The sequence below is a fragment of the Strongyloides ratti genome (genome assembly GCF_001040885.1).
Source record: "Strongyloides ratti genome assembly S_ratti_ED321, chromosome : X".
Lineage (NCBI taxonomy): Eukaryota > Metazoa > Nematoda > Chromadorea > Rhabditida > Strongyloididae > Strongyloides > Strongyloides ratti.
Window position 1 is genome coordinate 1,890,622 of NC_037309.1, and position 24,358 is coordinate 1,914,979.

At 19.9% G+C, this 24,358-nt stretch overlaps 5 protein-coding genes across 5 annotated transcripts; 1 reads left to right on the forward strand and 4 right to left on the reverse strand.

The window, feature by feature from the left end:
* Positions 1–2,791: 2,791 nt before the first annotated feature.
* Positions 2,792–3,496, reverse strand: SRAE_X000040100 (GNAT domain and Acyl-CoA N-acyltransferase domain-containing protein; the record flags this gene model as incomplete). The annotated part of the gene is made up of 2 exons (XM_024644742.1): positions 2,792–3,126; positions 3,169–3,496. The coding sequence occupies 2 exons, from the start codon at positions 3,494–3,496 to the stop codon at positions 2,792–2,794; spliced, it is 663 nt and encodes a 220-aa protein (XP_024510270.1).
* Positions 3,497–5,028: 1,532 nt separating this feature from the next.
* SRAE_X000040200 (Hypothetical protein) lies at positions 5,029–5,765 on the forward strand (the record flags this gene model as incomplete). The annotated part of the gene is made up of 3 exons (XM_024644743.1): positions 5,029–5,037; positions 5,079–5,182; positions 5,237–5,765. The coding sequence occupies 3 exons, from the start codon at positions 5,029–5,031 to the stop codon at positions 5,763–5,765; spliced, it is 642 nt and encodes a 213-aa protein (XP_024510271.1).
* A 280-nt stretch (positions 5,766–6,045) lies between these two features.
* On the reverse strand, positions 6,046–6,865 carry SRAE_X000040300 (Ypsilon schachtel; the record flags this gene model as incomplete). The annotated part of the gene is made up of 2 exons (XM_024644744.1): positions 6,046–6,261; positions 6,314–6,865. The coding sequence occupies 2 exons, from the start codon at positions 6,863–6,865 to the stop codon at positions 6,046–6,048; spliced, it is 768 nt and encodes a 255-aa protein (XP_024510272.1).
* Positions 6,866–9,838: 2,973 nt separating this feature from the next.
* SRAE_X000040400 (Homeobox protein onecut) lies at positions 9,839–11,731 on the reverse strand (the record flags this gene model as incomplete). Its single annotated transcript, XM_024644745.1, has 4 exons — positions 9,839–10,144; positions 10,208–10,365; positions 10,676–11,054; positions 11,132–11,731. The coding sequence occupies 4 exons, from the start codon at positions 11,729–11,731 to the stop codon at positions 9,839–9,841; spliced, it is 1,443 nt and encodes a 480-aa protein (XP_024510273.1).
* Positions 11,732–15,249: 3,518 nt separating this feature from the next.
* SRAE_X000040500 (FI18025p1) lies at positions 15,250–22,677 on the reverse strand (the record flags this gene model as incomplete). The annotated part of the gene is made up of 5 exons (XM_024644746.1): positions 15,250–16,076; positions 16,129–16,708; positions 17,829–18,120; positions 22,048–22,202; positions 22,309–22,677. 5 exons carry the CDS (start codon positions 22,675–22,677, stop codon positions 15,250–15,252), a joined length of 2,223 nt encoding a protein of 740 aa, XP_024510274.1.
* Between the last annotated feature and the right edge of the window lie 1,681 nt (positions 22,678–24,358).

The following is a 24,358-nucleotide window of genomic DNA, read 5'->3' on the forward strand; positions in this document are numbered from 1 at the left end:
CATATAAACTTTTTGAGAATTTTTTATCTTTTTAAAAGAAATTTATTTTTTTCATTAAATTAAATTTTTTTTCTTTTAAAGTATATTCAATAGATTAAAAAAAATTACTATTATTGTGAAATGATCAAGGAAATATATATATGATATTTGAATCCTATATTCATACTTACAAGTGTAATATATATTTTTATATATAATATTATAAATAATAATTTCATTTTAGTCAAGCATTAAATGTTCTAAAATATATTTAATTTATAGAAAATATATGCCAAGTATATTAATAATAAAATACTCTCTATGCACAAACAAAATAAAAAATTTTTATACTAGTATCCTGTAAACACTAAAAAAAAAAGTTAAATATATTAAAATAAAAGACAGTCTAAATAAACACAATGTTGCTTGATAAGTTATCTTTAATTCAAATTAAATAGTATTGAAAATTAAAAAAATAAAATTTTATTAACTTTCTTTTAAAATTTATTATAACTATAAAATTTGAAGGTGTCACTTGAATGCAATATATGTAATTTGGTCAAATTTATAAAAATAGTATTTATAAGTTTAAAAATTATTAATCACAAACAATAAAGTTTTTTATCTGTCACCTACAAGTAAACTCATTCTAATCATAATAAATGAAAAAAAGCTAAATTATAAAAAAAAATTTTATTTTTTAATACAAAATACATATGTATAATGTCAGGATAAAAATTTAATCGCAATAATCTTCCTATAAATAAATAAAACCTTGTTTCAATTTATATCTTCTCTACTTATAATTTTAAAACGCAAAGTTATAAAAAAAAAGTGGCATATTTTTACAAAAGTATTTTAAATTTTTTTTTTATATAATATAACAGCCATGATTTTTTTTTCTCCATTTACATTATCGTAAAACATATTTAGTATTTACAACAAAAAAAATATTTATTCTAATTATTAAAATATTTAATTATAACGTAATTATGACAAAAAATGTTATATTTATATTACAATAATAATTTATTATATTATTAAAAATCTTTAGTCTTTGTAAAAGTTTATAAAATTATTATTTTTTTTCTGATAAAAAGTATAATTAAATTATAAATTTTAAAAAACTATTTGAAATTTAATTATCAAATAAGTGCAGATATTTGAAAAAAAAAATAGACAAGCAAAATTGTTTTATTTATAATTTATAATAGTAGTGGCACATTTTTTTCCTTATCTTTATTTATATATTGTTACAAATTTTAAAAAGTGAATTTTATTTTATACAAAAATATTAATATATTCAGAAAAAATAAAATAAAATATATTATAGTAATTAATTTTTATTTTTTAATAACATCCCTGATTTTATAACTTTTATTTTATTTTTTTGATATTTTTTGATTCTATTGAAAAAAATTTTATGTTGTTTTTTAAAAGTCTAAATTTTTATTTAATAAAAGTATGATATAAGTATTGTTTTTAATATTATAAGTTTTTTAATATCAAATATTTTATATTTTACAAACAAGTTATGGTTTACTAGTTAAATAAGCTATTCAAGCTTTTTATTTACTTCATATACATCATTTAATTAAAATAAGTATTATTTAAATGTTAAAATTTTCTATAGTTAATATACTGTTAACTATAATAAAATGTTTTATCTATAGAATTTCAATTTGTAATAAGAAATTAATCAATTAACAATAATGTTACATTTTTCATAGAATACACTTACTTTTTAAAGATAAATGTTATTTGATTTTATGATTCATATCAATATAAAACGTTTTTTTTTTAAATTTATTTAATGATTGACAGATCAGGTTTATATCTTAACATTATCATTTACACATATAAAACAATTTATTTATTATCATTTTCTTCCCTTCTTTATAAATAGTTATTTTTAACAAATTAATTTAATAGTTAAATATAAAAAATTAAATGACAAAAAAAAATCATTCCAAAAAAAATTAAATTGAATAAGAAGTACTTTTATAAAATTAGGAAGATAACATTCTTTTTCATTGTTATGTTATATTTTTATTTATTTTTACTTTTAAGATTAAATTAAAGTAAGGATAACAAAGATACAGCTAAAAAACTTTGTAAATATTAATAATATTTTTAAAGTATTAGTATCAGAAAAAAATTAAGATTAAAAAAAAAACAATTATAAAAGAAAAATTTTTTATATGCTATCATAATAAAAATAAATTATTTTTATTATATGTATTGTTATATGCCATTTTCAATTAGTTAAATTACAAACAAACTAGATATGATATAGTTAATAAAAATTTATATGTAATATATTCTTTAATCTTAAGCTATAAATACTTTGATTAAAAATTTTATGTCAAAGAAAAATCTTTGTTTAATTATTTTTGTACCTAAGTGTTTTCAATATAATTTAATTTATATATATATATATATCAATTTTAAAGTATGAAAATGAAAAATATTTTCATTATAAAATGAAATTTTTTATTTATTATTTTTTTAAAATGTAATTTAAGATAATTTATTAATAAAAAATAACTTTAAAGAAAAGAATAAATTCAGTTGTGCTTTATGATTAAATAAAAATTATAAAAAACAAAATGTTAAAAAGTTGTTTAACTTTATGCCTTATTTTTTATCATAATCACTATTAGTACAATAAGAATAATATTTTTAAAGCAACATTTTAATATTTTTAATTGAGCACAAAAAAAGTGGACATATTACTAGCATAATATTATTTTACAAATATGTATTTTATTCAGTCAATTAATAACATTGTTATCTAAATTAAAAAATAAGGCTAAATTTTTTTAAAATTTAAAACTAAAGATTGGCCACCATCTGCAGGATGAATATCATAATCACTATACTTTTCTTCTGCTAATGGTTTGAAACCAATTGATTTTAATAAATGCTGGTTAGCAATTGATGATGTCTCAGAAACAATACCATGAATGCCTAATGATCTTAAATATTCATCAGAAAATTCTTTTTCTGCCAATTGTCTACCAATTCCTTTTCTTTGATATTCTTTTTTAACAGCACTTATTTCACGATGAGCTAGTTTAGTAACATCCGAAGGAACCAAGTCCCATACTTGATTTTTTAATTTGTATAACATTTTTAAAAATCGATCTATTTTAAATTAATACAAAGGTAATTGCTTTTTTAACTTACCAAAATCTTCTCCTTTTTTTTTACATTTATCACAATATTCAAAATTTATAGAAACATCATTATCAATTTTTTGTGGCCTATCAGATATAGAAATTAAACGAGCTCCTATTAATTGACCTTCATGTTCAGCAAGAAGAGATAAATTACTATCAATTGATAGTTTACCTATTGAAATTGGTGGAGAACTTGCCCAATTGAGCATACAATTGCCACATAATCCTATTCCTTGATTTACAGGTTCAACTTTATTAAAAATATCAGCTATAAAATGATTAATTTTATCAATATCATTATCATTAGGTTTTCTAAATATAATATTCATAGTCATTTTTGATATTCAAAAATGTTAATTATTAAAATTTAGTCAAATGTATAAACGACAAAATAAATTTTACAAATTTTATTTTCTTTTATATATCAAATAATTTACCATATTATCAATGAATTGTAAATTATCATTTAAAAAATATATGATTGATAGAGGACATAAACTAAGAGTATTATAAATAAATATAGTATGTACTTAATAGATTTTTAATATATAAAATTATACTACCATTTTTTACATAAACATAAAAGAATAATTCAATTATTAAAGTTCAATGACACTAAATATTTATTTGTTTAATTAATTAGTTTAAAGTTAATTTATTTTAAGAAAATTTTTAGTAAACTATAAATAAAAAATTTCTGAGTAAATGACTTAATTAGTTTAATGATGTTATTTATTTATATAATATATTAGTATTTTTACTTAATTTACTATATTAAAATTGTAACTTTTACTTGCACTAAAAAAAATATAGATGTATTTATAGTTTACTTATCTTTTTAAAGTTAGCATAGTATCATTTACAGTAAATAATAAAAATATTAAAGTTGACAAATTATATCTCTTTTAATTCAATAAAGTTTTTTATAAATATTTTTTAAGTTATTTAATCAAAGAATATTTAATTTTATTCCATAACAGTCTTTATATAATAATGTAATTACAGTTAAAATAATTTGACAAAAAAAAGCTTTGTTTTATTTGAAAAAAAAATTAATTTTAAAATTAAATTTTTCAAGGTTAATAATGATAATTTTTTTAAAAAATTATTCTAATTTATATTATGCCATTGTATAAATCATATAAATAAATTTTCAACTTTTGTTTTAAAAAAAATTTAAATTTAATTTATACAAAAAAAAAGATAAAGTTTTTTTTAAATGAATACCCAAAACGTGAAGATATGATGATAAATGTAGTTAAAGGTCTGTATAATCAAAGAAGACGTAAAGGAAATTAGGAAAAATTATATCCTAATAAAATTTAACATAACTTCCATTAAAAAGAATTTTCAAAAATCATAACTAAAAATAATTTATAAATGTATTTATATTTCTTTTATTTTTAAAACAAATTATCAAGTTTCCTAGAGTTGTATACGTTATATTCAACTTAAAAATATATATTCCTTTAGGTTTAATGGAAATAGAAATCACCAATATTGTTATGATACTTACTTGTCTCATTAAATTAAAATCTTATTACTTTTTCCTTTTACCATAAAATATATCTATTTAATTTTTGAATCCTATTATAGTATATCTTATTTAAAAAGTAAAATCTTAAAAATTTTAACTCATTTTTGGGTAAACCAATTTTAAATGAACTAAATATACTTTTTTTCCTATTCATTTTAATAAAGTTTTTTATTAATAATGAAAAAATATTTTTTATTTTGGTTTTATTTTTATACAATTTATAAACTTTCATATTCTTCAAAACAATTTGATAGCTCATATTTTGATACAAAAAAAGAACAAAAAAATGATATTGTTAATAATTGTGTATTAAAGTGTAAAGATGAACATATGAAAGCGGTAAGATAAATTTTTTTATGTAAACTAATTATGTTTTTAAGATGGGTAATGAATGGGCAGCTGATTTTACATTTCCATTACTTAATTTGGTTAACCAAAATGCTTCTATTGAAATAGCATTTTTAAAAGCTCAGGAAATATGTCAGTAAGTAAAAAAAAATATATAATTTTATTATTATAAAAAAAAAATAAATTTTAGTGAAAATAAAAATATGAAAAAATGTCTTAATAAATGTACCAAATCGGATGAAAAAAAATTACTATTACTTGGTTTAAAACCATGGGAAGATGTATGTCGCAATTTAAAACAATTAAAACCCCACTTTGCATGTTGGAGAGGAAATATAAATTTTTTTAAAATTTCATGTCAAAATGAAAATAAAAATTTAACGATGCATTTAGGAGATTTTTCAAAAAACAAGAGTACATCATTCATTAAAATTATTTGTTTATCATTTGATAAATTATCTAATTGTTCTTTATTTGAATACAAAAAATATTGTGGTAATTCGACGACAAATTTATTAAAAAAATTTTATCAAACAAGCAAGTATGCCGTAAATGATATGTTAAAGGTTAAATTTACCACTATACCTGAAGAATGTGAAAATGAGGATGATAGAAAATTTATTGAATCTTTGGAAGAAAATTGTTCCATTAATAGACTAAAATTTGAATTTTTATCTTATATTATAATGATTTTTTTTATCTTAATATTTCTTTTGTAATTAATAAAAATTGTATTTGAAAATATTTATTTAATTAATTACACAATATAAACAATTATAATGATATATAATTAGAAAAATTATAATCATTTATCAGATCATTGAAAAAAATGCAGATCCAGTAAAAATTGTTAGTATAATGTAATATTATGCTCCTGAAGTTAATTTTAAAACTTATTAAAAAAAAATTGATTATTTGATTACTTCTTCAAGTTAACATTGGAAATTTAAATAATAATAATAATAATAAGAAATAATAATATTAATTATTTTATTATTTTTACAATTTTTGTGGTGCATTATTTGATTGTCCACGTTTCATACCACTTTTACGACCTCTTCCTGGTGGTCCACCACGTCTTGGACCATTATTTTGGAATGATCTTTGTTCATTATTATATTGTCTTTGTTTAACTTCAGTTTTTTGTCCACCTTCTTCAGGTTTTTTTCTATAATTTCTTGAATTTGTATTACGTTGACGAGACGTTTTCTCCTTCTAAAATTTAATAAATTACTAATAAAAAATTATTATATAAATATTAACTTACATTTTCAGTTTTATTTTCCGATGGTTGATCATTTTTTTTTTCACCCTCATTATCATCTTTTTCATTCTTTAATTTTTTATAAAATTTTTTATTAGCTCTCATTTGTCTTCTTAACTTATGAGGATAATCAGCATGAACAGATCCTTTTACCGGAGTATTATTTGGTCCAGTAACATTTGCTGCTTCAGGTCCTTTTCTTCCTGAAACAACATCAAATTTAACCTCTTCACCATCAGCAAGAGAACTCAAATGTTTATTGGGATTATTTTTAATAATTGCTGTATGATGAACAAAAATATCACCTTTGTCATCATCAATATTTATAAAACCATATCCATTTACAACATTAAACCATTTAACGCGTCCACTAAGTCCACGTGAAATAATAGTTTGTCCATTAATATGATTTTCATCATTTAAAAGTTCTCCCTTATTATCATTTTTTTTTGTATTTGGTTCTTCTGGAGTTTGTTCTTTTGGTTTGGGATCAGGTATAGGAGTTGCGATTTTCTCGCCCTCAGCTGATTTTGATGTTTCAGTTTTGACAGTCATGATGTTAGATGTTAAATAAATAGCCAAAACAGTGGCTGTAAGGTGTTTCTAGGGCGCCTATAATTAAATAAATTAGATACTATTTAATATGTTACATTAATTGTTATAATAAAAAAGAATAATTATTAACGATCATATAAAACATTAAAAGAAACTTTTAAAATTTTATAAAAATAATATAAAAATGTTATTTTAAAAAAAAAATAAAAAAGGAAATACATGTAAGAGGAAATTTTACATTAAGTATTTATAAAAATAATTGTGCATACCTACGAAAAATATTTTTTAAATATAAAATTGACTATATAAAAGTAATTGTATAGTTATATATAATAAATGTAAAAAAAAAATGTATTATATTTGAATGAATCAACTGGAAAATTTGTTTATAATTTTACTAGTTAAAAAAAATAAATGATACTGAAAAATAAAGTATAATGATATCCTATATAATCATTATTTTTCTTTCATATATCATTATAAAGATTTTTAAAATTAAATAATAAAAAAAAGGAAATTATATTTTAAGTATAAATGTCTACATAACATTTTTATAATGTTATATCTCAATAGACAGCAGATAATTAAGCATATCTAGCTTTAATAAAATAAAAGTCAATAAAAAAAAGGAACATTCTGATTTATGATAAAACAATTGTAGTACAATTTTATTTTAATAGTCACGATAAATATTGGTACAGCTTAATAAAAGAAGTATAAAATGAAACTATAAATAACAAAAGAAATATTATTTGTTTAAAAAATTTTTATATAATAATTTTAAAACTTTAATAATTTCTATTTATAAATTATAATTTTAATATTATTTTGATAAAAAAAAAGAAGATATTATTATAATAAACAACAAGAGAATAATATTTTGATGTATTTGTATAAAAAAATGATATTCGAGAGTTATTGTAGAGTGAATAGAAGGATGGAAATGCATTATAAACTAAATGTCAATGATGGTGACATATAGGTTAAACAACTAGGCAATCATGAGCGCCATCATTAACATTTAAAACACTTACTCATTACAAAATATGGATATATATGGATGCATATATGTGTCTTCAAAGTAACGCTAACCAATTTAGGTAAAGAACAAATGTTTTTCTGTTTCACAAAAAAAAAAGACTAATATTACCTTCATTTATAATAATTAAAAATGTAAAATAGAAAAAAAAACATATAATAAAAAAATTATTACATTTAAGAGATAATTTTCTTTTCTAATTAAAATTTAATATATTAAAATAATAGCAAAAAAAAAAATTATAATTTAACATTTATTACAAAATATAATATTTCTAAAGTAAGTAATTATACTTTTAAAAAATATTAAATATAATTATATCACATCATAATAATATAAATGCTATTTTAAATATTAAAAAAAAATTTATTTCAGTATATATTCATATTAATAAAAGAATATAAATAATTATTTATAAGTAGAGTAGAAAATTATAAAAAAAAAATATACTAGAAAAGTAGTTCTATGTAAAAAGAGCACATATTTAACTATTAAAGTAAGAAAAATTGTTTATTTAATAAAATAAAAAAAAAAAACTTTAGTAAAAATTTAAAATGTCTTATTGTTATAATATATATATATTTAGTTTTAAAATAAATAAAAGAATTTCAGATACTAATTTTATCGTTATATTAAATTTACCAATGACTGTTTTTTTTTTTTAAACATATTTTAATATAGTTGATTTTGTTACATTGAAAGGAAACAAAATAATTTTTCTCTTTTCCTTTTCTATATACAAATATAAATGTAACCAATATGTTAAATTTATTTATATACATATATATGTGCATTTATTGGCACATTAAAGAAACAAGAATAAAAAGTTGTTGTCCACTATTAAATTTTCCATTATTCATATGAATTATACGTGGTACGACAACATAACAGTTAGTTTATTAAAGTAAAATGTTTTAATCTTTGAGGTCCTACTGAATTAATCATTAATATATATATATATATAAAAGTTAGTTATTATCACATATATAACTAACAGACAGTTGTGGTCAGAGAGGAATTATATATATATATAATTTTTATTATATTTAAATAGTACTAAATCTTGGATAGTTAAAAGTTTATGAAAAAAAAAACAACAAAATACATTATTTATATATAACTATAAATGATAAAATATATATTTGATAAATAGATTTATAAAGATAAATGTTGTCTAGTAAAAATTCAATTTATTATCCTCTTTTTGGTAAAATTTCTTAAATCTTTTGAGAGTTTATGAAAAGAGGAAAACAATATATATATATAAATGGCATTTAATAATAACAGAAATTAAAATGAAAGACAGATTATAATATAACAGATGGTGAGATAATATATAAACAATTTATCAGATTTTATGTATAAAAAAAAGTAAAATGAAAGATTTCGTCTTTTAGTGGTACTTTATACATCAAATATATATATATATTTATTTATATATATATATTCGTTTAAATGTACCTCCTCTATTCTTTTAACTATTACATCAAAGATTAAAAAAAATCAAAGAAAAGTATAATATTATGAATGGATTAAAATTTTTATTACTAAAAAAAATAGGCAGAAAACTATATATATATATATGTATATCTATTTATTTTTATATATAATATATGTAAATTGTGAAATTAAAAAAAAAAAATTTTAGAAGATAAAGTGAATTTGACAGTAAAAGAAACCCATAAGAATGGATTTATTTTATAGGTTAGTGAATAATGTTAAATCATTGTATTATTAATGTTATATGTTAAAAATACAAAAACTTTTTTCACAAAAAATTAAAATACAAAAAAAAAGATTGTTATTTTTTTTTTCAAAAGCAGTAAAATTGCATATAATGTGAAGAGAAGTATAAATTGTAACATTTTTCATTCTTTTATAATTTTTTTTTTGTTACGAGTGTCTATAATTTGATATCATTTTGCGGCATAAAATTATACACTACTATATCTTGTTGAAATTGGATTTGATGATATTATACCATCTTCTGTTTGATAACAAATTGACAATTGAAGAAGAGATTCATTAGAATTGATAGAGTTTAAAGAACTTTCTCTTGATGATGATAAATTTTCACAATTTGGATCAACATTTTCTATTTTTATATTTCTTTTTGATACATTACATTTGTTATTTTTTATTATATATGCAACATCCTTATTCATTTCTTCTTCCTTTTCATCCTCAACTGAAACTTTAACTATTTTTCCTAATATATTATTAGTAATTGCTTTTTCTATCTGTAATGATAAAAAAAAAATGTAAATTTTTTTTTATTTAATAATATAAAATTATAAACAAACCTCAGTTGAATTTTTTTTACACTCATTATTTGATGTTTTAGAACGTTTTACACAACTTTTAGATGGTGTTGGAGATCTTGATTCACTTCTTTTTCTATCTTTTCTTATTTTATCTGTCTTCAAACCTTTTCCTTGTTGTTTTGCTTTTCTTTTCTCAGCTAAAATTAATCAAAAATTAGTTAAATTAATTTAATATTTTATAAGATGTAAATTCTATTTATAATGACATTTTCTTTATTTTGACAAAATTTATGTTATTTATAAAATGGTAATTGTATTAAAAATTAATATATTAACAACTAAGCTTTTGTTAATAAAATTTGTATATACATTATATATAATAAAATTACACCAATATATAATTAAATAGTATAGAATAAAGAGATAAGAGTACATTCTTTTTTTTTTAATAAAAAAGAATATATGTTTATATGTGTATATATATATGGATGTATATATAATACTTACTTGCAACTTGTAATGGTGAAATTCTACTTTCTATTGGTTCTTCAAGCCATTTAGCCATTCTATAAAATGTTTCTCTTCCACTTTTTAATTGATCCCAATCTTTTGGATTACGTAATAAATCTGATAATGTTCCTTGAGATCTTCCAATGACAATTTTGGCAAAAATTGTTTGCGGAATGTTAAATTTTTTTAATTCTTCTGTTACTTTTTTTGCTACCTCTTTTGTATCAACTCTTTCAATATTTGATAATTTTGTATATCCTGGAAAATTAACATATCCTTTACGTGATAAAAAGGCTTTTCTACTATCTTTTTGTGTTGGTTTTTCAATAACTGATAATCCAGAGACACCTTCTCTAACAAAACGATATTTTTTACTCTTAAAATAAAAATAAAAAAATAATAATAATAAATAATTATTGAAAGAAAAAAAGAATGTTTTTTTTTTTAACATACATGTTTAAATAATTCTTCATCCCTTTTAAATATTGGTGAAGTAGAGGATGGTGTTAAAGATTGTAATTGTGTAAAATTGTCACAATCATTATATGGATATTCATTTATTTCTCTTATATCGTCACTTACTTCAGTTCCTCTAGTTATAATTGTACTTCCTGAAGTATAAGTAAGTGATGAATTATCAGATTGAGGAGATCTTGATGTTGTTGGCATATAATATTCATGAGGTACATTATCTAATTCATAAGTAATATTACCATTAAATGGTTGTGGTGAACCCGATGAATTGTGTATATTATTATTGAAAGACACAATTTCAGTGGAAGCAGGCAGTGTATTTATTTCAAAATCATTATAGGCATTCATAGTAGATACTTCGTTTTCTAGCCATCTATAATCTCCTAAATCCAATATATCTAATTCGGAAGTTTGATGAGAAGTATTGATGATATCAGGAAAATATTCATCCTGTATGTTGCTATTAAGAGGCTTGTCTATAATTGATGAATGTCGGGGAGAATAAAGTGAAGTAATATTAGCTGTATCTGTATAAAGAAAATCACCATTTAACATAAACGAATCCTCCTGACTATCCATCTGGCCTAAAATTACATTATAATAATAAATGTTTGCCTATCCTTTATCCTATTTTTTTTTTATTTATTTATTTTATTTTAATAAATAAAAGAAAAAAAAAATACAAATTTCATTATTTTTTTTTCTTTATTTTAAAATATACAGACATGACAAAAAAAATTTATGAATAAAAAAAAAATTTTTTTTCTAATAATATGATATAAAAAAAATGGAGAATTATATAAATATTTATTTTTAAAAATAGGAAAAGCGCTAATATGTAAAAGATTGTCTTTATAAAAATTTAAAGAAAATATATGATAATTTTTACTTTTAAAGAGTGTAAAAGAAAATTGCAACCTTGATAAAATTATTCTTATGGACAAGACAAAAATTTTAACTGTCTCAAAATAGTATATATATATAGGAAATATTGTCTACGAAAAAAGAATGAGACATCATTCAAATTTAGAAATGCATTTAAAGGATTAAAAGAATAATTATAATTTGTTAGTATATCACTGACTATAGAAAAAGTTGATAGTTGATACATTCTAAGGTCTGTAGGGATAGAAAATGAATCACTGGAGAAAAATAAGCTTTTTAGTATCTTGTAAGTAGTAAAATATAATATTAACGCGAGAGAGAGATAAAGTAAAAATATATTATATTTAAAGTGAATAATAGTAAGCATATATATAAAAGAAGGAGGAATGGCTATATAAGTACTTGCTTCAATGGTCTTTGATAAAGCTGGCACATGACAATGTATTTTCATGGCATATAACACGAGTTAGCATCCTCACACTGACTTTTCTCTATTTTATATAGGGTTAACTACTAAGGTTACCATATATACATCTTTTGTAAATGACGCTTCTTGAAAGTAACTTTTAAATCTTGGATTTTCTCCTATGCGATAAAAGGGTAAAGTGCATAAGAAAATAATAATGATTACAATTCTTATTATACCATAAATGTATAAATATATGGTTATATAATAATAAATATATAAATGTATATTTAAATGACTTTGTGTTCATATCTGAGTCATTCTAACAACTTGTTAAAAATATTAGTCGATAAGGTAAATTAAAAAAAAAGCACATATAAATAGAAAAAATAATAATAGAATATTAAAATAAATTATTGTCTATAAATAATACTAAGATTAAACTAATTATAGGAAAAAAAAAATATTTAAATATAAAGTTTATTTAAATAAATACAATCTAATAATATGATATAAATTATCACTTTATATTATTTTAAAAAATAAATTTTATATTTAAAAAAAAAAATCTTTATTTATACCAATTAATTTAACAGAAAAAATTTTCTTATCGGTTATTTAATAAAAAAAAAAGGAAATAAATCTTCTGTATTATAAAATAATTATAATTTTTTTTTTATAATTTACATGATATATTAATTAATTACAATAAATGTTATAAATAATAAGTAATTAGCTTTATGTATCAAACTTTGTAAAAATGTTAAAAATATTAAAATAAAAAGAATGTTGATGAAATGAGATATTTAAAAATAAAAACTAATATTGTTTATATAAGAAATTTTGGCAATTTATGAGTTATACGAAAACAAATAACATACAATGGTATATCACGAAAAATTTTCAAACTTTTTTCTTTCTTCTATGTCTTTTATTATGTAGAATATTTAAAGTAATTTAAATTCTAAAATATAAAAATAAAAAATAATAATTCTTTTTTTTTTTTATAATTTCGGGTATTATTTCTTTTTACTATCTAATAAATATATTTCTTCTGTTTTAAAAAAGAAAAAAAAATTCATGAAATAGTTTAGCATTTATAAACATTAACTTTTTATTAGACTCATTTTAAAAATTTTCTTTATATTAACAAAGTTATAAAATATGTAAAGATTGCCAAAGATGTAAAAAGTAATATCTTCTACATTTTGAAGAAATATTTTAAGACTCGTTGTAAAAGTAAAGTACAATAGTAAAAATGAAATTTTAAATTGAAGAGTTATTAAATATTATAATTTAAAAGACAATAAATATTAGGAAATTAGATAGAAGGAGAGAAAAGAATTTGTTAAGAAACATGATATTAATGTGAGTAGAGTTAGTAAGCTTTTTAAAATGAATAAAATATACCATAGACTAATGCCAACATTAAATTGAGAATGGATAAAAGTAAATTTTGACAAAAATAACCAATATATCATGTTATATACAGTTCTTTATAATAAAAGTTGAATATTATGAAATTTTATACATGTTTATAATATAGGATTATAAATATCATTGAAATTTGAGATATAATTTTTATAAAAGAATTAATTACAAATATAAACAAATTTATTGTACCATTTACTGTTCTCTTATATATATTAATTTTAAAAAAAATGTAAATTTAAAAAGGTAAAATTTATTATGCCTTTATGATCTATAAAACATTATATAAAGATATAATTATTTTTGTACTAAAATGATTATTTGTATAATATTTTTACTATGACACTTTATAATTTAATGAAATGATAAAAAAAGAACCTTGGTTATTTATAAATTTACAATAGTTAAATATTTTTACATATCAATTGAAAAATTTAACTATCCCTTTTGTTATACTTCAACTTCCAGTATTCAATTTACATTAACTTATTGAAATACACATAATAAATCAACTCCCGAATTATTTAACATTTAATAATATTTATATTTAAAATTATAATTTTTGTATACAAGTATTTGGTATTTAATTCTATTAATTTATATAATAAATATTAATCAAAAAAAAAATTATTAATTAATATAAAATAATTTTAAAAATTTTATTTAATAAACTACAAACAGATTTGTTATTGAGAAAATATTCTTATAATATATTGTATAATTTGAAATCAAATATCTTTCATAAAAAAAATTAAATTTTTTTAAATAAAAATTCAGTTTGATTTATGAAATTAAAAAAAAAAAAGAATAAAATATTGAAATTTGAATGAAATAAAAAATATGTGGAAAAATTTTATATGGATAGGTTTGAATATCAGTCCATATGACATAATTTGCAAACATTTTAAATTAGTCTGATCCTGAGAAAACTATGATCAGAAGAAAGAAGACACACGCAAGGGTGAGTAAAAAAAAAAATTTCATCACAATATAAAACTATATAATAATATATATGTTTGATACATAAAATAATATAAAAAAAAAATTAACATATAAGAGGATACAGGTTCTGGAAGCCATGCAAGAGATCGAAGTTTGTGAAATATATAAAAAATGGCAATACATAAAATGTCATTTATCCATAAGTGCACAATCTTTTGGCATGTACTTCTGATATTTTGAAAGTAGACAAAATTATACATAAAAATATTTTCTTTTGGTATATCTATACCGTCTAAATAAAAAAAAAAATACTGTTAAAAAAATTTGTAAAATTTTTTAAAATAAAATGAAGGTAAAATTCTTCTTTTGATAAACATAATTTTTTTTACGTATAATAAAAATTTGTAAACTTTTTTGTTTTTTTTTTTTTATTTTACTCGGCAGTTTGCATCACTTGTTTTTGAGAATTATGTGTTGATAAATCTCCAAAAAGTGATACAGCATTAAAATCACTTAATCCAACAGCATTCAATAAGCTAGCTGGATAATTTTGAAGAGATCCAGATGATGCTGCAGCAGCAAATGCAGCTGAAACATTTAATGTAGATAAAGGAATATTTCCATTTTTTGTACTATTAGATGAGGAAGTTTGATTGATTTTATTAGGTATTAATTGATTATTACTGTCTCCATGAAGACTCCAACTTTCATTGGATTGAGTAGTTGCGTTTGGATAACCGGTAACAGTTTTGTTTTTCATTATATTTTTATACTCGTTTATACGAACTTTTTTTCCATCAACTATACATGTTCTTTTTGGACGTGGACGATAACGATAATCAGGATGAAGTTCCATATGAAGTTTAGATAAACGACTTTGTTCTTCATAATATGGTTGTTTTTCCTGATTAGACATTGCTTTCCATTTACTACCAAGAATTTTAGAAATATTACTATTGTGCATATCAGGACATTTTTTAAGAATTTTTCTTCTTTCATCACGTGCCCAAACCATAAATGCATTCATTGGACGTTTTATATGATTAGGTGATTTTGATTGACATGGTCTAAAGTTGACAGGATTAGAATAATTAATACCATTATCCAATAATGAATTATTTAAAGAATTATTTAATTGATTAGAATCAAAAGGATTTAAATTAATTGATGCACAGTTACTTGAGACACTACTATTTCCTCCTGGTGAACTTTTTCCAGAAGAAAATGGAGATTGATTTTCATTAAGAGTATTGTTTATATCTAAAAAAAAACAAAAATTACTGTAATAATATATTATATAGTTAAAGCTTACTTTCACTAACTGTTCCATTGCCAGAGGATATATAATTGCCATTTGCTATGGTAAATAGGCGTTGGTTTATTGGTGATATAACATTAGATTGTCTTGTAGAGCTATTATTAGAGTCTGTCTCTGAGGTCTTACCAGATACATCATGTGTATTACTATTATCATAGGTATCATTATCAAGATGAGGACTATCAGAGGTGCTATTTTTGCTTAAATTTAATGGTTGATCATTAGAATTTGTATATCCAAAAAGTGGTATATTTTTTCCAGATCCATTACCAATACTAGCAAATGCTAATTGAAGTAATTGTTGATTTAAAATTGCATTTGAATTTAAGGGTGGTAACTGATTAGATGAAGCATTTAACATAGCATTAAACAAAGGATTACCTAATTGTTGTAATGCAAGTAATGATTCATAATTTGATTCTCTTAAACCTATGATGTTTTGAAATGATGATTGGTTATTATTAAGACCACCAGTATTATTGGAAATATTCTGTGCGACATTACCAACAGTTGGATTTTGTAGCAACAAAGTTTGTTGAAGTAAAAGATCTTGAAAATTATTACTATTCATTGTCTATAAATAAATATTATAATTAAAATAAAATATTATAAATAAAATTTAATATAAAAATATTTTGTTAAAAATAACAAATTTATATTATTAATAATAATTGTTGTTTTTGTAATATTCATAATATAATGATGGTATAAATAAAAAAGATAATGAAAGTGCCTACTTCTCCCAATTGCTTTCATTAACTATCAATTAGATATTACTTTCGGAAGATGGTCTTATAATTTTTATTACTAATAAGTCTTTTTAAGATGAATAAACAAAAAGTTAAAAGAAGTGGTTAACATTTAAGAACAGCTTTTTAGTTATGTAATACATAGTCAATTATAGAATAAATTAATAAAATATCAGTAGGTGCCATTTTTAAAAAGCACATCTATAGATCATTTTATAACATTATATACCAATATTATAAAAGTCAAATGAATAATGATAATAAACTAAGGTATCTATATAACAGTTTCTTTTATTTTGTTTAACAATATCATTCACTGTAAATTGATGTCCTTTTTATTTTGACATTTATTTTTAAACAAACTTTTTTATAAAGTGATTTACAAATTTGTTAAATTAAATCATGGAAAAAAAAATGTATATATATATATTAATATAATAGTTGATTATTATAATTTTTTATAACATTAATTATTATCTCAATTTTTTTTTTATATTCTATTCATTAATAGTACATCATTTTTGCCGTCATTTTCATATAAAAAAGATTTTATCATCTATTATTATTATTTTAAATATTTTAATAATAAAAATGAAACTAAAAATGTTACTTTATTATACTACTGTTTTCATCACTTAAAAAAACATCAAATAATTTTTTTTTTATATATAAAATATACAAAAAACAATCAGACTTAATGTTTTCAAAACATGTGCCAGATGGCTCTATGCACGCAAAGTAATGTTTATATAGGATGAATTTGATAAAATAATATTATAAAATATAAATGAAGGAATATTGAAGAAATATACAATATCATGGATATTGTTTTGTATTACATAAATAAAAATTAAATAATAAATGTAAGATAAAAATGTATAAAAATATATATATATCTTTTTTATATATATATTTTGTATATTATTATTATTATATTTTACTTACATTTAAATCTTTTTTCTTCTGATCCTCTTCTTTTTCTTTAATTTTTTTAAGAAATTCTTTTCCTCTTTCAGCTTCTTTTGATGCTTTATCTTTTTCAACAATACTTTCTTTAACACTACTTAAATGTGAAATTAGTGAGGTAAGAATATCAAGTCTATTATGAACGGTATCTAAACTATTAATAACTTTATTAACTTCTTTTACAATTGTTGGTTCCAAATTGTTACTTTCAATATTATTGATGAGCTCTGGCAATTCAGGATTAATAAATGTAGGAGAATTGTTAGATATGCTGAAAATATTAATATATTAGTTATAAATATATAGTTAAATTTTATAAAAGGTCAAATAACGTCTTTAAAGTTTGATTGATAATAATAGCAAACAAAGTAAAATGACCATTAAGCTTCTTATCAATTCTTTTTATGTATAATTTTATGTTACAGTATATATTTTAATTTTATCATTATGTCCATTTATGAGGACATAAAGAAAAGTTTTAATGTTAAATTAATAATACCATACAATAAAGTGATCTAAGATAAAAAGTGTTCACAGATATTACTTTTTGTAAAAGTGTATGAGATAACAACAATTTAAATTGTTTAGAAAGGGTCCATTAAAGAGATTAGTATAATGTATCAAATTGTTTAAAAATGATAACAATTTTATAATTATTACAATCAAGCAATGAGTTATACTTTAATAACGATCACAATAATTACTATTGAAATATTCATAATAGTAGCCGTTAGGAACAAGAAACAGTGATAAGAATAGTAATAAGATCTATTTTATATAAACAAAACATACTATTATATTTATATTTAAAATTTTTTTTTATAATAATTTATATGTAAAATGTTAAAGTTTACTATAATAAAAAAAGACAATATTAAATTTATAATTTTTTATCTTATTTTATAAATATTTATATATATATATATATATATATAGAAAATAAAATTCAAATGTAATTAATATTACTTTATCAAAAAGACATTTTAAAAATTGATATATCTAAAAGTTAAAAAAATCATCCCTTAAATGTCAATTAAACTATTAATATACGTAACATTTTATGAAATATCATTAGAATAGAAATAAGTTTTAGAAAGGTGAAAAGAAATAATGATGATGTCGTGCTTCAAATATATCTATTACTTGGATTATAAAATTTTTGCATACAAAATATAATTTTCTCCAAAAAAGATGATAATGGTTAAACCATTTATACCAGCTGTAATAAAGCATGAATAATTAATAATGATACTTTTATAAAATATAAATTATTAACTTTTAAATTTTTTAATGTATTCTATCAAAAAGTTTAAGATATAAGATCTGTTCCATTATATATAAGTATGGCACGCACCTGAATTACTTCTTCATCAATGAATATAAATATAAATTTATATTGTATTTAAAATATACATAAGGTATTTGTAAAATAATAGTGGGGTCGAAAATGTTAATAATTTTTATAAAAATTAAAAAAATATTTTTTTTTTTGCTTAAACTTTTATTTGATAGATAAAAATTGATAAAATATGATGACTTAGTTTTCATTATAATTAAATTTTTACAGGTAAATTTATGATTGTTTAAATCCAAAAAATTTTTTTTTTATAATTTAAAAATATATTTATTAAATAATATTTACATTTAAATCTTTTCTTGACTTTTTTTAACATAATATCCCAAAAAAAAAGTAACTTTAATTTGTTAAATATTTTTATATTTTAAAAAAGTATTAATATAAACAATTAATTTTTTTTTAATATAAGAATTACTTTTTACAAAAGAATATAATTTATGGATATAACAAACATAATTTTAACTGTAATAATAGTAAAAATTTAAATATAATTATTCTTTTTTTTTTAAAATTATAGTTATCAAATAAAAGTAAAATCAAAAAATAAAACAATATTTTTAAAAAGAAGTCATTAAAATCTTCCATCCTACTATAACTTTTTATCTACAATGTATTTAATGTATATTTTTATTATACATATATATATATATAAATATATACATTTATATTGTAATGAGAAGATATTAGGTATCAATAAGATAAAATTTATTATGTATTACTAAGGATCAAATATTTTCAAGAATGTTTATAAGAATAATAATATTTTTTTATTTTTATTTATTATCATGAAAGAAAATCTTTTATAAAAGATAAAGATTAAACGTATATGAATTTGTCTGAAATATGAATGCTTATATAAAGTTAAAATTAAAAAAGATGCCTTGTTCTTTTTATTATCAGTCATTTAAAATTTTCATTTTCTAACAACGTACTCTTCTAAAAATAAGGTTTTAAGATAGTTTCTTTTACTAATATAAAGCTCTTCTTTTATAAATAATAATGAAAACAATGAATAATTTGGTAAATTGAAAAAGGGAACTACATTAAAAGAAATGCCGGTTACTGAAGTTAATTTAGGAATAAGTAAGCGCCTGCCAAAAATATACTAACAAATAAGCTTTGTTATACTGTAATGGTTTTAAATTTTTCCGGTTACCAGTCATAATTGTTTTGATATGCTATCTCTTTTGAGACTGCCCAAATATAGCAAGTTATGGGTGTTGTTATATTTTTTAATGTCATGCATATACGGATATTTGTAAGCTTAAACAATTCCTATTGGTTAGTTGACAATTAAAAGCATAATTGAGAATGTCGGTATGATAATGGAAAGAGATAAAGACTTTAAAGATATTTATAGTTGCAATATAATGATGAGAAAAAAAAAAAACTTTATATTAATAAAAAAAAAAAATAAAGTAAAATATACTAAAAAAAATTTTAAAAGAATAGAAAAAAAAAATAAAAAGAAAATTTTATGAAAAGAATTACAGTGAACATAAAATTATTATGAAAAGGATAACAGTTAGTATACTTATTTAGGTAACTTAAAATCTTCCGATTGCAGCTGTTGATATTATAACTATTAACGTTAATGGAATGCTTATAAATATTTGCAAAAATGTTAATAAATTTATAATATTATAAAAGATAAAAGCATATGAAAATAAAAATAAAGATCTTTTTTCTTTTTTTAAAGTTGCAATGCGCAATAAATATAGTCTCTATTATACTAGTAATATGATTGTAAATATAAAATCTGGTAATTTATTATCTCATCATTTTTAAACAATATTTCCTTAATGTTTTATTTAATATATAAGTTTATAACACTACATTTAATACAAGATCAAATTTATGATGTGGGAAAATGAAAAAAAATTATGAAATATTTCTTGTATTTAACTCATTTATGACTTATTTAGTATAAATGATTATTACAATGAGTTAAGATAGTATAAATAATAAAATGAAGGTAATCAAGTTGGTTGAAATGATTAAAACAATATATCCTTTTAATAAAAGATTAATATTATATAAAATGAAAATTTAAGTTATATATTTAAAATAGTCACTTAATAAGTTATTTACCATAGAAAAGCTTTCAATTTTGGCAATAAACATTATGATGATAACTAAATGTTTCTATTTCTTTTTTTTTTATATTTATCTAAATGGAGCTGTGCTGGTATGATAAAATAAAGTTAGAAGAGGCATATATGTGATAATGACGCCACTGACACAATACTTCTGTACCAATAAAAGGCAAGTTGCAGCATCATTCTGATACTGCGACATCTATACATATATTTATGGGGCTTAGCAATAAGGATGATGCCAATAGAATAAGAACATTTTATAAAAGAATATTTGTTATGGAATACGGTGGCATGTGTATGCATTAAAAGCGACAGTCATTGACATAAAATTTTGATGTTACACGTCAATTATACTAACGAAATTTAAGATATGTACCATAAGCATTCTAATAATAATATATAAAAAGTTAAAGAGTCAAATGACACAAAAGAAAAATTTTATCAAAAATGAGTTGATGATAAGTTGAATATGGCATCAAATGATGAAAATATTTATAGTACTATTAACCATAATTTATCATTTAAAGTCACTTAATTATATAGAAATGGATATTGTAACATTATTTGTCTTTTTAACTTTTTTTTTTTCTATTTGTTTTCGTAAAAAAAAAAAATAGAAAAAAAATTTTTTTTTTTAATCAGAATAGTTTTATGGCAAAGTTTAAGCTTTGTTTTTAAGGGACTGTCTTATCGACAGAATATAATCTTATCAATTCTTGAATTTAAATTTATAAAAACATACTTTGTGTTATCTGAGATATTTGAAGTAACACTTTTATTGGGAGACGGCAGGGCATTCAAAGAATTGGTTGGTGAATTAGTTATTCTTATAAAAGGTACCAATGATGAATTTGATGAGGAACCTCTTAACTGCTGTGCAATCTGTTTTTTGTTTGTCTAAAAGTTTTAAAAAAATGTATATTAAGTTTTATATGTTTTTTTTTTTTTGTAAATGAATTAAAGAATATAAATATGTAAGAAATTTAGTTTAACTTCAAATTACCTCATCCGACATTGTACCATCTGCGAAAATCACATTGATGCATTCATTAGATAATTCATTTGAATTATTGTCCGAATTATTTAAAAAAGTGCAACCATTTTCAATTAATTTTTTTAAATTATCGTCTTTTTTCTCATTTATATCAGAATCACATGTAATTGCTTCTAAGGCGTTACTTGGTGTCTTATTGTTATCATCGTCATCATTTATATGTTGTCGTTGATGTCCAAAAGATGAAGTAGAAGGATGGTCTGGTGTTGTATAATTTGTATCTATTTCATCTATAAAATCATTTTTAATAATTTTTTTACTATCCAAGTCGTCTACTACACCAAGACGTACAGGGGTTGTTTTTCTTCGATTTGACATTTTATTTTAAAAACTAAAAATAAAAAACATAGTTAATTTAAAATAATAATTATTTTAGAAATTAAAAGAAAAAAAAATTTAACGTAATGATAAAAGAAAAAAAAATTTTTTTTTGGGATTTATTAATATTTATAGTATATTTTAATTGATAAAAACAAGGTGATTTATTAATATCTCATTTAAAAATATTAAAAGTTGAGTCATACATTATTCATAAATAAAAACTAATTTTATCTATAATATACTTTATTTTACTTACGCTATTTGATGGTCTTTTTTTTTCCTTTTTTCTTATAAAATAATTATAATAAAGTTTGCAATAATAATTAATGAAACTATCTCATATATAATGATTATGATACTAAAATAAGTTTTGAAATAATTGAAGAAGATAAAGAAAAATTTTGGAAAGAAAAATAAAGAAGATATAGTGAGCAAATGAAAGTCAAGAATAGAAATAAATGGCACGCCTCTCCTTTTCATGTCCATTACTAAAAAGAGCCTATGGCTATTAACTTATGGCAGTTTTCAAATATTGGTCCAATGATAAGAGGAAACAAAAAGAATGTAGAAGAATTGTAAAAATAGTTGATGTAGTAAGGTTATTTTAAAGGAAACAAGGGAAAAAGAAAAAGTTAATGAAAAAAAATAATAAGTGATAACTAAGTGTATATATATACATAAATAGCTAAGAAATAGATGAGAAGATTGTGGATAAAAATTATTCAAAAAAAAAAAATAAATTTGTATATTTTTAATAATAATAACAATAAGAAAAATAAAATATATTGTAATAATTCGAAGGCATCCTACTAATAAATTAATATTCATTTAATAGTTAAATTTAATAAAAAAAAATGCTTATGATCCGGTTTACCTTCAATCTCAAAAATCACTTTCACCGTCCCTTCCTTATCTCTGATCGTTTTTATGTAGCATCAAACTATTAAATTATTTTTACACAGTAACTTTACCTATAACTGGTTACTAAATAATTTGATTTCTACTACAGCTTTTATATATGTCGGTTTTTATTTTAGTTTACAAAATAAAAGGGATATAATAAATATTAAAATTTAATTAAAGATTGCGGCAAATGATAGATAAGAAATCCTTGACTAAAATCTTTAAAAATCTTACATCTATTAAAATAAAAGTTCAATTTGTTATTATATATATTTTTAATTACATTATTAATAAAACAATATTTAATTTTGTTTTATCAATTTATATAAAGCTTGTTGCAAAAAAAAAAAATTTTTTTTTTTCTCCTACTAATTTTAGGATAATAATTTTAATGAAAAATAGTAAAATAATAGAAATAAGTATTAAAAGAGAAATTTTAATACACTAATTTTAATAATTAATTATAACTGATAAGACAATACTAACAATAAGATTTATAATTAGCCTCCAGCTGAACAAGAAGGTTGGGTACAATATAATGAAATATAAAAAGGAAAATAAGAAAAAGGGATTGGTTGGGACATTGACGATACTATTTACATAATCGTTGTAGAGATAATAATAAGAAAGATTTTAAAATATAACACATCCATATTTAATATAATATAAAATGTTTATAATTGGTCAAGCTTCCATGAAAAATAGTTATATTATTTATGTTTTAAAAATTAATTAAATATTGTAACTAAAACAGCTTTGGGATAGGCTATATAAA